Source organism: Patella vulgata, chromosome 7 (assembly GCF_932274485.2).
Source record: "Patella vulgata chromosome 7, xgPatVulg1.2, whole genome shotgun sequence".
NCBI lineage: Eukaryota > Metazoa > Mollusca > Gastropoda > Patellidae > Patella > Patella vulgata.
Window position 1 is genome coordinate 8,183,281 of NC_065885.2, and position 13,434 is coordinate 8,196,714.

The 13,434-nt window shown below is 35.1% G+C and overlaps 1 protein-coding gene across 1 annotated transcript in view; it reads right to left on the bottom strand.

Moving 5' to 3' along the window:
• The window catches only part of LOC126828844 (uncharacterized), a 31,794-nt gene that overhangs the window by 9,747 nt on the left and 8,613 nt on the right, over window positions 1–13,434 (bottom strand). The window contains exons 2-6 of the mRNA XM_050558856.1: window positions 5,607–5,748; window positions 4,910–5,019; window positions 3,208–3,366; window positions 2,454–2,556; window positions 421–2,136 (exon numbers count right to left, since the gene is read on the bottom strand). Of these exons, the coding sequence (XP_050414813.1) occupies window positions 421–2,136; window positions 2,454–2,556; window positions 3,208–3,366; window positions 4,910–5,019; window positions 5,607–5,712 (2,194 nt within the window). The 5' untranslated portion in view covers window positions 5,713–5,748. The remainder of the gene's footprint in view (window positions 1–420; window positions 2,137–2,453; window positions 2,557–3,207; window positions 3,367–4,909; window positions 5,020–5,606; window positions 5,749–13,434) is intronic.

Below are 13,434 nucleotides of genomic sequence, written 5' to 3' on the forward strand. Positions count from 1 at the left end.
CAACACGAACTTGGGGACTAGCATATAGTGCATTTTTAGTTAAAAAATTTGCTTACATTTGTAGTACTGGACACCAGAGAGAGAGATAGAAAAAGAGAGAAATGGGCTTTATGTCCTCTTGACACAAACTAGGTCATTTCGGGACTAATATATAGTTCAATTTTATTTCAATAATTCGCTTGCACTCGCAGTGGTCTTTTAGCAGTGGGAGGAAACCTGAGGACTCGGAGACAACCCTTGAGGTTGGATAGGCAACCCTACTCCTTATCAGATACAATGTACAACCGAGAAATTTTGACAGTAATTGCATAATTTCCAACAGTCATCTGCTAATTTGTGTCACATGCAGGAGCCATAATAATTTGAAGTCCATGATAAATTTAAAATTTAATCTCCGTAAAATATAATAGAAATAATTACCATTGTGTTCTTTCAGATGTTTTTCTAGATTTGACACTTTCGTAAAACGAACTTTACACAGCGTACAAGGATAATTCTTAAACTTCTGTTTCACGTATTTCCCTCCCCTTGGTTTTTTCTTTGGTGATCTTCTCTTGCCAAAAGGACTTCCAGATAACCGTGGTGATGACCTTGGGGATCTGGCGTAGAATTTCTTCTTCGGAGAAGAAAACACAGTGGGTGAATTCTTCATGGGTGATTTTTTCTGAGGTAAATCAGGGGAAGAATTTTTTACTGGTGATTTCTTCCTCGGTGATATATCTCCTGAACTTTTCCTCAGAGTTTTCTTTGGAGACCCTTTGGACAATTTAGATGGTGTGCTCTTGCTTGGTGAAGATTTTTCTGTTGCTTTTGACATCATGGGCAAGATTTGTGCCTGGGTTGCGTCTTTTATTGACATTTTCTTGGACGATCTTTTAGTTGCACTTCTGGCAGGTAATTTAGAATTAGGAGTTTTGTTGGGAGAAGTGTCTCGACTATTTGCGTTTGCTGAATCATGGCATTTGTTGTGGGAGATCAGTTGATTCATATCATCAAAAACAAAATAACAAGAATCACATTTGTAGAGTCCAGGAAACCTGACTTCATTATTTACCGAATTCCCTGATTTCTTAAATGGAGTTGTCTCCCCTGTGCTTAATTTTCCTGGGGAATAATTTTTAGATTGCGAGTTCTTGATAGGACTAGAGTTTTGAGATCTAATTAATCCATTATATAACTTAGCACCTGAGTTTTGAGTTTTTTGAGCCGATTCGATCCGTTCCATCTGCTGACTGGCGTTAATACAACAGTTTATCAAATCCCTGCTTGACACATACTGACAGTTAATATGAGTTCGTAAAAAATGGCGTTTTAAACTGAAGGGCTTTAGATACGTGACGTCACATAATTCACACTCGTACATCTTCTTGCCATCACGGTCACGGATCACATGATGCTTCTTCCCAACGTGGAATTCAAAATAATTTGAGCTGTTTTCCGTCTTGAGTAAACTGTTGGGGCTACCAGATTTCATCTTGAGATCAGTTTTATCATTGTCAACTTTTTCTGTTTTCTTTCTCATCGATTTTACCTTATTTGGAGATCTGGAACTATTAGGTGATTTCATACCACCTGGAGATTTGGAACTGCTAGGGGATGATTTCCCTATCTGTAATTGTTTGGGCGATGACTTTGCACTGCTTACAGACTTTGTGCTACCAGGTGATTTGGCACTGCCTGCGCTCGCAATTTTCACTGGGCTTTTGGAGATCGTGGACGATTTGTTTATGTTGAGCGAATTATTTTGGACAGGCAACTGGGTCGTCGACGTCAGCCATTTATTTGTAGAAGATTTATTTATCAATGGTGATTTGCTGGTCATTGATGGAGATTTAATGCTTTTTGGGGATTTGTTCGTCGTTGTTGATGTTTCAGTTGTAGGCCATTTGTCTAAACTCATCCATTTATTTGACGATTTCTTGTTGATTTTGTAATTCATGGTTGTTTGGATTTCTTTTTTCTTCTTTTTAACCTCCACGGTTCCCAGGGTCTGGACAGGTGAAGTAACTTTACGTTTCTGTGGAGATGATTTTGTGAGCAGGGAGGCGTTGATGCATGGTTGGGTTTTCTTCTTGGGTGAAGCGGTTTCCGACTCATCATCAGAGACTTCAACTTTCTTCTTACTGACTTTTGGTTCTGAAAAGAAAGAAAACAGTTAAAATGATCAATTAAAAAAAATGACACATGAACTGGGTGTCGGCCGACAAAACCTGTAGGGGAAAAAAGAATCTGCAGGAAAGCAAAGCCCTTTGAAAAACACATAGTTGACCACAAGACCTCTATATAACAATAATATGTACATTTATAATGAGCACAGTTCCATGCTAATATGCTCAAGGCACTACACAGTCTGGGTGCCATAATAGGTCATAAATTGATGAGTTTTTAAATTAGTTTTTAATGTTTCTAGGCTGGATGATAATTTAATGTTCAGGGGTAAAACTGTAACTTACTAGTTTCATTCTGCTTCTTTTTCTTGTCTTTTTTCTCCACGTTAACATTCTGTCTCTGTTCGAGATCAAACCATGTGAGGAGTTCTTCTCCAACCTCAATATCCTACAACAAATAAAACACAATTATTGTTACCCTAAACAGTCAATACCCTGATATAAATAACTAGGTTTACATAGGAGAGAGAGAAACTAGGTCATTTTGGGACTAACGTATGGTTTAATTTTATTTCAATAATTTATTTGCGCGTAGGGTCTTTAACAGTGGGAGGAAACTGGAGGACCCGTAGACAACCCACACAGATGACCTCACTCATGTACAAGCAGGGAAACGAAACCTGTGACTTGACTCAAAATCAGACCTTATGATTTCACGCACATGTTAAACCACAAGACCACCCAACCCCGTTTAATTGTGGCTTGGGGGGGGGGGATGGTTAATGATTAGCATGTGCACATTGTATCATACGGTCTGTCATTGAGTCAACTGACGTGATTTCGATTCCCCGTTTGCACATGAGTAGGGTCGCCTGTCCAACCTTGTGGGTTTTCACCGGGTTCTCCGGTTTCCTCCCACTGCTAAAGAACCCTACACACAAGCAAATTATTGAAATAAAACTAGGTCATTTCATGACTAACATATGGTTTTAATTTTACTTCAATAATTTGCTTGCGTGTAGGGGTCTTTAGCAGTGGGAGGAAAGCGGGGGACCCGAAGAAAACCCACGAGGTTGGACAGGCCAATTATAAAACAAACCTTGATAGCTTTATAATAAACTTCTTCATCGACTTGAACCGACACAATATTCTGTTCTTCAAAATATCGAGCACAGTTGACATATCTCATCCAATTTCCAAATACGGGGTTCGTAGCATTTATTATATGTTGTACTCTGTTTGTCTCAAAGTTAAAAACCTGCAAATAAAACATAAAGATAGGTTGCCAGGCATCAAAACACATGCCCACAACAGCTAAGTCGTCCAGACAGTCACTGAGGGTTATCGGACATTTATGCTTTTTCTTTTGTCAGTAATGTAAATACTTTCAACACACTAAAATCTGAGTACAAGTAACAACCCATTAAGTACTTATCAGAAATCATTAGAATTTGTTTGGCTTCTAGTTCTGCCCTATACTAATGTATAAAAAAACAATAACTCTGAAAGTAATTATCGAAAATCGTTGAAAATCAATTATCCTCTTCATCTCACGACCGTAACCTTTCGTCTCTGGAGAATCCACAAGAGTTTTCAAAGTGATCAAGGGCCACAACTCTGGCAGTAATTATCGGAAATTTTTAAAAATCAATAGCTTCTTCGTATCGTGATCTTAACAACTCTTTAGCTTCTAGAGTGTTCACAAGCAATTGTGGACACGGTACCGCTAGATGGGGGTAAAAACAATATACAAGCACATATAAATGTTTCCGCATAAAAACTGAACTGAAATTGACTTGTGCTGCTGTCACATGCTGTTGGTGTCATGGTGACATGCCATTTAAATTGTTTCAACATATCATTCATGTTGTTGTTTCAATTTCAATGGCATTTAGTAATGGAATATACAGGTCACAATTCTATAGAATACAATGACTCGAGAAGCCTAGTCAAAATGGCACTCAGTAATAAGCAGTAATTGTATTCCATAGAATTGTGACCTGTATATTCATATTCTTTAAGTGGCATTTAGTAACTAGGCAGATAAATAAATTATAAACATACTTATGGAAAACAGCTACTGATTTATTTAGGCGACGTTTCGAAGAGTATTCTCTCAACGATTTCAAGCTGTATATTCATGTTGTTGTCACATATCATTATCATTCTTTATCACCCAATAACACTTTCTACAGTAGATATTGCTTGTGTGATATATTTTATAATCTACTGGGATATTTCCTTAGGAGATATTGCTTTGCATGAATTTGATTGGTTAGTTGAAAGAAACTATTTTTTTTTTTTTTCAAAGAACAGTTCATTTTTTATTAAAAGTAACTTCTATTTTATTAAAAATGAACTAATTTTATTTAATTGACCTTGATGGAAACACTGGGTCAATATAAAGGATTTTGCAATGGTTGAATATTATTGCTGTCAAAAAATGATGTACCCTAATGTAATCAGGTTCAGTAAAAGTGAAATTTACAGCAAAGAATTATATTTATTTATTTGTGCATGTAAGAAAGGATTGAGTGATAAATAAAATCTCCTACTCTTCTTTTTTGATATCAAAAAATATCAATACTCCTCGATAAAGTAAAAAAAAAACTCGGCAGATCCTCATAATTTTTTACTTTATCGACTTGTGTTGATATATTTTTTATATCGAAAAAGACTTGTAGGAGATTCTTTATATACAGTATCATAGAGCTCTTATCCTGATAAATGACCTATTGAATTTCAAGAAGGTCTTCTGACCTCTGCCCATATAACATAGTAAATTTATAAACTGTTCATACCTCCCAGGCGTATCTATAATTGATATCACCATATTTATCCTTCGTGACGACTTCTCCAGCATACGGTCCGTACATCCGACCCTCTTTGATAGGCGTTACACACCATACTCCTGTTAAATATAATATATACAAGTACTGAATACATAGAGGATATTTGTCGTTTTGTCGTGAATAACATATTTTATTTCATCGAGAAGCAAGAAAACTTATATTTTCACGAATGCGTTTTCTTGCTTAGAGATGAAATAAAATATGTTATTCACGACAAAACGACAAATGTTCTATTTATTTTATGATTTTACAATCATGTTAGGTAAAAACAACTATTTCACTGCTAGCCAGTGGAATAACACTTTTATTTCACTGATAAAACGCGGCATTCCACTCTTGATCATAAAATAAATCAATCATATGTTTTACTACAGTAACTCACATAACAATCTGATTAAAATACAGATCTATATTTCGTTTCGTAGTTTTACTTTTGATTGCCTCTACTACATGAAGATCTGACCAGTTGTAATGAATGGGACGTTAGCAGAACATTGTGATGATAGTGGAATAAAACTATATCATCTGTTAGTCCTGAAATGACTTAGTTTGTGTTCAGTGGAAGTCTCTCTCTCTCTCTCATATATATAAATATGCCAATATCCATAATTTCTTTCTTATTTATAATCAGTTACAATAATCTTACCTGGTTTCCTGAGTTCAACCTCTGAAGGTCGAAACTCTACTTCTGCTGGCTTGACCAATCTATCTAAATTAGCAACAGTCTCCATGACGACAACACCTGTTGCCATTGACAACAACTTCCATCATAATCCCATCTTGCCAAACTGCAATCAAATAAACTTATTTATAACATTTTTTTATCAAAATTAAAAACAAAATAAATGTCGGCAATTATCTTAATGCTAGTGTCAAGATATTTTGCGACAGGTAGAAAGTAATGTGTTTAAAGGCGGAGACCCTCCTACTTTAGACCAGGGTCATCGATCCGACAGGATATTGGTCTAACAATTAGAATGTTTCTGGCTTGAATCCTCTAGGAATTTACTTTTCAAGATGGCTGACAAGGAGGATCGGCCCTGTGAGGTTCACATGTGTACACATGGGCATGTCCATGTGGTAATACAATATATGTTCCTTGTATTCAAATGCTCGCCATAATACAATCAACACTTTACCTTCGACACAGCAAAACCTTAAAGTGCTACTACATGGATCGGAACCACTAACATACCATGTGCATAATTTTATTGAAAAAAACGAAAGATTTAAATTTTAAAAAAAAATAGCAGATTTTAATTATTTCAAATTTATGTTTACATGTATATATATTATTATGGGTTATGACACTTGGAAAACAAAGAACAGGCAGAAACGCTGCTGTCGGGACAAAATTCTCTCATTTTGAATTGTACATGTAACCATTGAGAGACAGAGAGAGAGACAGAGAGAGAGACAGACAGACAGACGGGGGTTAAGGTCCACTCAACAAAAACTAGGAAATTTTGGGACTAACATATGGTTCTATTTTATTTCAATAATTCGCTTGTGCGTATAGTTCTTTAGCAGTAGGAGGAACCTGAAGGACCCAGAGAAAACCCCACGAGGTTGGTCAGGTGATCCTACTCTTTATCACGCACAAGCGGGGAATCAATATGAAGCGACTTGACTCAATGACAGATGTTATTGGTTTACAGGCACATGTTAAACCACTCTTGTAACTATAGAAATGAAATGAACTGGGGTTTAACGTCCTACTGTTCTGCTCCTAACCTGGGCTAATGAAGACGGGCATACGCCATACAGTGTGCTATGAGGGAAATTTTGCCCGGACAGCGGCACTACGGCCTACTCTTATATCGAATTCCAACTGCCAAGGGATCTTTTACGTGCACGCCAATGTATACACGGGACCTCGGTTTTTCGTCCCATCCGAACGACTAGACAGCTTTCCTTGTCAGCCCCTCCGTCCTGCATCACTGACAAGGGAGAACCACGCCGGAAAATCTGGATGAACCTTCTCGGCCAATGCAGGGATCGAACACCCGACCTCCAGGGTAGCGAGCCAGTGTAACTATAGAAATAAAAGAAACAAGAGAGAGAGAAAGAGAGAAATGGGGTTTAATGTCCACTCGACACAAACTAGGTCATTTCAGGACTAACACATGGTTCAATTTTATTTCAATCATTTGCTTGCACGTAGGGGTCTTTAGCAGTGGGAGGAAACCGGAGGACCCAGAGAAAACCGACGAGGTTGGACAGGCGCATTATGATTCAACGCGCCCACGCTAACCAAAGTAATAATAAATATACTTGTCTTTAAATAACTGACACACCATGTTGAAGAGATGTTAAACCCTATTCTAAATGAATCTACCAATCAATATTCATGTCTTATCTGGCCGTGAAAATATGGGATAATAATATCCAATGTTTAAGGAACAATGAACATTTTATAATCACTACACAAATTGCGTATTCTATGGTTTCGGGTGAAATTTATAATAAAGAAAGAAAAGCGAGAGAGAGAGAGAGAAATGGGGTTTAACGTCGTCCACTTGACACCAACCCCCCAGAAAGAAAAGCATATCCCATAAGACAATGTGGAAGTAATTAGTAATGGCTGATTCACAAATGACAAAATAATAATAATATTAAAAAACAAACATTTTATAATCACTACACAAGTTGTCTATTCTATGGTTTTGGGTGAAATTCATAACAAAGAAAGAAAAGCATATGTCACAAGACAATATGGAAGTAATTAGTAATGGCTGATTCACAAAGACAAAAAAATTATAATAATGATAATAACTAGAACTGTGACGCAGTAATGACGGGTTTCATCGGTGCCCTGTTACCCTTGAACATATGTCACTTCCGGTACCGATGAAACCATTAAACAGGTTTCCATATAAGCATTGCACACATCAAATAAAATGTACGCAGAAACAACCAAATCCAGCAATATCAATTCATTGTATACATTTGTTACATGTAAGTGATACTGACAAAATTACATTACTTCCAGTGATAATGAAAATGTTAAATTAGTTTTATGAAATCAGAAATGGCATAAGGCATCACATGGAGAAAATTTTATGTAAATCGAATAATAATTGCCACTTTTATAGACCAAAAACCTTGAAAAGGGACTTGTAGAAAATCGTCTATTTCTCTGCAACCGTACAAGTTAGATCTGTATGATCGTATGGGTTCAATCTATTTGTTGATTGGAATCAAATATCATAATTTTAAAAACATTACAAATCAGACTCATTTCAATAAAATATCTGTTTTGAAGGCTAAAAATACAGTAAAAGTGTTAAATTACTTGTATGAAATCGTAAATGGCATTAGGTATCACACGGTGAAAATTTTATGAAAATCGAATAATGATTAACACTTTTATGGACCCAAAACCTTGAAAAGTTACCTGTTGAACTGAACAAGTTAGAAACCATTTTGTGATACCTACATGATTGTATGGGCTCATTCTATTGGTTGATTGGGATCAAATATCAAAATTTTAAACACATAACAAATACGACTCATTTGAATAAAATACTGGTTTTGAAGGCTATAAATAAAAATTTTGCCCAAATTACGTCATTTCCGGTGACATTGGAAATGTTAAATTGGTTTGACCGTGTTACAATTGACATTACGCATCAAATGGTGTAACTTTTATGAAAATCGAATAATAATTGACTCTTTTACAGGCAAACTAGCGTAAAGGGTGACTCATGCAAAATTGCCCATTTCTCGGCAACTGCTCATATTACAAACTAATTTTCACATACATTCTCTTCGTATGGATTATTGCTACTAGTTTATGAAAGTTTCAAAAAAATATATTAAAATATGAAAAGCCTGAATGGGTTTTGAATAGCTCATTTTTTCACCTTTTTTCGCCTTTAAATCGAAATAATCCGAAAACAAAATAAAAATTAAAAAAACTGAGCGCGTTTATTTTTTAGCCTTAACAGGGCACACCCTTTCAGTCATACCAGATTTGAAAAAAATAATATTTGCTTTCAAAAAGTGGTACCGAACTGTCAAATTTGCAGTTTTTGCTAAATTTACGTCACTTCCGCTATCGAAAGGAAAATGTACCGGTAACAAAAAAAATGACATTTTGGACCACGGAGCATATGAACTTTGTTTTATACAAATCGAACAATAAATAATTAATCCAGGACTGAAAAACTGAATTAGCCAATGGGGGGCCAAGGAAAAATACGGTGGCAAAAAATGTTGCCATTTTTGGTCAAATCAGATGACTCTTTAACCCTAAGTAAAATACCACATAAAAATATTCATTAATAAAAAAGTTTTTTGTAAAAATTTAAATGTTCAAAATTTGGCGCCTAATATCTCCTAAGATTCGTCGAAAATAAAAAATCCAAAGAACCGTAGCTATGTGCCTTGTCTCTGGCTATGTCAAAATGTATCAAATATTACAATCCGACAATTATTGATAACATTACGGCAAAATATCGAAAAACGACAACTTCGGTGATTTCGGACATTTCGCATTGTCGCAGAACGTTGGAAATAGCTTTAAAATTTAAGTCAAACCCACTTTCCCAGTAAAAACCGACGACTTCGAATCGATCTGACAAGTAGTTTCTGAGATATGCTCAAATGGAAAAATAATAATAATAATAAGAATAATAATCCGAACAAAAACAATAGTGTTTCAATGGACTAAGCAGGCGTAAACGACTGCCGTTTAATTTGCACGGTTAACATAATTGATTATAAATTACAATAATTGTTTCAAAAATTGAATACGAATCACTTTATATACATTCATATTATATCAATATGTGGTTTTCGACCTATTATTGTCTATTTTAAGGTTAAAAAAGTAGAGTCATTCGCCCTTAGTAAACAGACTTCCTTTAAATCTTTCCTTAAATAGTAATTACCAGCTATATATAAGATTTAGATAAAGAGCTGAGAGGTCTTGCTCTAATAGTTAAAAACTAGATAATGAAAGGGGAATTTTTTGACAATTTCAGTCAATATTACTTCATTCTGAGCGAAGTTGTTAATGTTTGAAATATAGCACTGTAACCCAGGTATCGTTTAATCTTGTGTATCTAGCACTAATTTCTTTCACATTCGTTTAATATCAAATCTTTGTTTAAAAATTCGAAAAAATCGTTTAAAATCACCAAAAATCATCTAATTTGTACATGTGTCTAGTTTAAAGTTGACTGATTTATTTTGATAATTAGTGTCCAATTTACAAGTATTTAATTTCCTGATCACTGTTTAAAAATTAATCATTATACATCATTAATCAATTGGGTTGTTTATTTTTTAACAATGATTGAGAAATTAAACACTTGTAAATTGGACATTCATTATCAAAATTTAATGGTCAGCTTTAAACTGGACAGAAGTACAAATTAAACGATTTATGGTGATTTTAAACAGTTTTTACAAATTTTTAAACAAAGATTGGATATTAACCGAATGTAAAAGAAATTAGTGCTGGATACACAAGATTAAACGATACCTGGGTTACAGTGTAGAGTAGTCTAAATTTTTATTTCTACCATTGTTACGATAACAAAGTCTTGAGTATCCTTCCGAACAATGCTAGGGCTGTTTGGAAATTGTTATTGCTACCTTTGTTATGAATATGATAGCACACATTGTCTTGATTATCCATTTTTAAATTAAATCATTAACTGCCAATTATTTTTAAATCCGTTGAAAATCAAGAGGAAGCGATGTTATGGTCTTATCATGTTCAATAAATGTCTAATTAATAATTCATGTTACAATCAAGGCCAAAAGACAGACTGGCAAAAGGCAGATTTAGCTCTTGAATAATGCATGTTTATATAAGATTGCTACTGTAAATATTGAATTTCAACCACTTATAAGGAAATACAGACCTATGTATAATGGCCATGGCATATCTACAAATTTATTTTTATAGTCGGATTATGGAGAGTCATATAGACATACAGAGAGTGACGATTATGTTGTTTAGGACAAGTAAACGTTATTTATTTAGAGTAAATTTTTCACCTGACTATGAACCTTTAGCCCCTTTCCTCTGCAACCATGTGGTATTATTTGGTCTGATAGCATGTGACCCTGACCTTGTATCAATATTATCTTACCACCCTCTTAGTCCCACCATTCAAGCTACATGTACATGTAGTGACAGCAGTACTTAACAGACCTACACTACATACACTACACTTCAGGTTGACTATATTCTAATACATTTTTAAACAAACCTTCACATTCTACCTAAAATTTCTAATTTTTCTTTGTATTTTTCTGACAATGTCCATTTTTTAAGGACTTAATTCACATTAAAATATATAACGGTACTCAAATTGAATATTCAATAATGCTATGTCCATATTAGAAGCAAACAAATCCACAAAATTGCTCATAATGCATTTAACATTTAATTAAAAAAACAAAAAACAATTTGAAATATCATTGGCAGAAAATATCATGGCTTGGATTCAATCTGTTTAAAGGAGGCGAATTGCTAACTCAATATCATCCGAAGTCCAAACATTGAAAACACGAATTTTATTTGTCAATTTAAATCAACATTCGTGTTGTGATCTTACTGGGATACGATGGGCTTCTGATGTCCAATGTTTAAGAAAAAATAAACATTTTACCATTGGTACACGCATCGTGTACCATAATGATTTTCGGCACCACTTGCAAGAACGGACTTGAGGAACAAGGCTAGATATATTCCACAAGTCATGTCAGACAGTGACGCCATATTCTTATCTGGAGAGCATGTATAGTAAGCCGTTATCATATTAACACGTGTATTTGTGAAAATACCACTCCTGGAGATTTCAAAACCGCAATCTTTTTCCTACCAATATGAAATCGAACTTGAATCAGAACCTTGAGAAAAATTACAGATCAGTATCAAACCTGATTTTTCTATATAAAACTTTAGAACTCGTAATAGCAAGTCAACTCACATCCCATATCAGTGAGAATAATCTAATGGAAGAGTTTTAAAGTGCTTACAGGAAGTTTCATAGCAGTGGGAGGAAACCGGAGGACCCGAAGAAAACCCACGAGGTTGGACGGGCGACCCTACACATTGTCACGTACAACCGGGGATTCGAAACCCTGCCAATTGACTCAATGACAGGTCTTGTGATACAGCGCGCACATGCTAACCATTCGACCATCCAACCCCCTTGACTGAGAGGTATAACTTTCACAATATTACAGTTGGCAAGACATTAAATCAAATAAGCATTTTAAATATTTCAAACAATATAGTATACATGGTGTCGTATATATCAGCTTATATCAATATATTGAAAATTTCAGTCAAATTACTTTATTCTGAACATAGTTATCATCGTTGTAATATTTGCCTAGAAATGGTAGTGAAATGTGCATTCACCTTGGTCGATCGTTTGATTGACAGGCGTTAACTCCACCTACATATCTCGATTATCAAGTAAAGTTTTCAATGGCATGCGGAAACGCTCTACAGCGGCCTCGCTAAGTACACTCTATCATTTAGCCTCGATCTAACTGACGTATTCTCATCAGGATGCGCCATATTTGAATTAATTATTAAGTGAAATCCTATTTAAATCCGAGCTGTAGCCGAGCCATCCGTGGGTCTACAGAGTTGATTTTGGGCTTGTTGTTTAAATAAAGATCTAATTTATAATTTCTATAACATCTGAAGCCTAAATTAAGACTTACAATAATCAGATTTTGCTCTTGCGTAATGTATGTTTAACCATTCGGCCACACAAACCCCCCGAATTTATAACATCAAAACAAGACAATAACTGTTAGAAAACCTGATAAATTGTGAAGGTGTGATTGACACAAGGTGTGCATTTTGTAGACATTTAATTTAGAAAATAAAAAATGTTCTTAAATGAAATAAATTTACAAAGCTTTCAACCGATAAAATATAAATTATAAATCTCATAAAGTTTAAAGAATATGTAATAAATGTAACTCACAGAAATTACAATGTAGACTACAGTTTGTTTTTGGTTACAAAAAACATTCAATTAAAATGGCATTAGGTAAGAATAGATAAAGAATAGATAATGAAAAGAGAATATGCTAAAAAATTCAGTCAAATTACTTCACTGTAAATCTAGATATTTTGTGGATACAATTATAAAAAAAATGAAATGAAATGGGGTTCAACGTCCTACTGTTCTGCTCCTAACCTGGGCTAATGAAGACGGGCATACGCCGTACAGTGTGCTATGAGGGAAATTTTGACCGAGTAGCAGCGCTTCGGCCTACTCTTATATCGAATTCCCACTGCCAAGGGATCTTTTACTTGCACGCAAAAATATGTACATGGGACCTCGTTTTTTTGTCCCATCCGAATGACTAGACAGCTATCGTTGTCAGGCCCTCCGTCCTGCATCACTGACAAGGGGAAACCACACCGGAAAATCTGGATGAACTTTCTCGGCTAATGCAGGGATCGAACACCCGACCTCCAGGCTAGC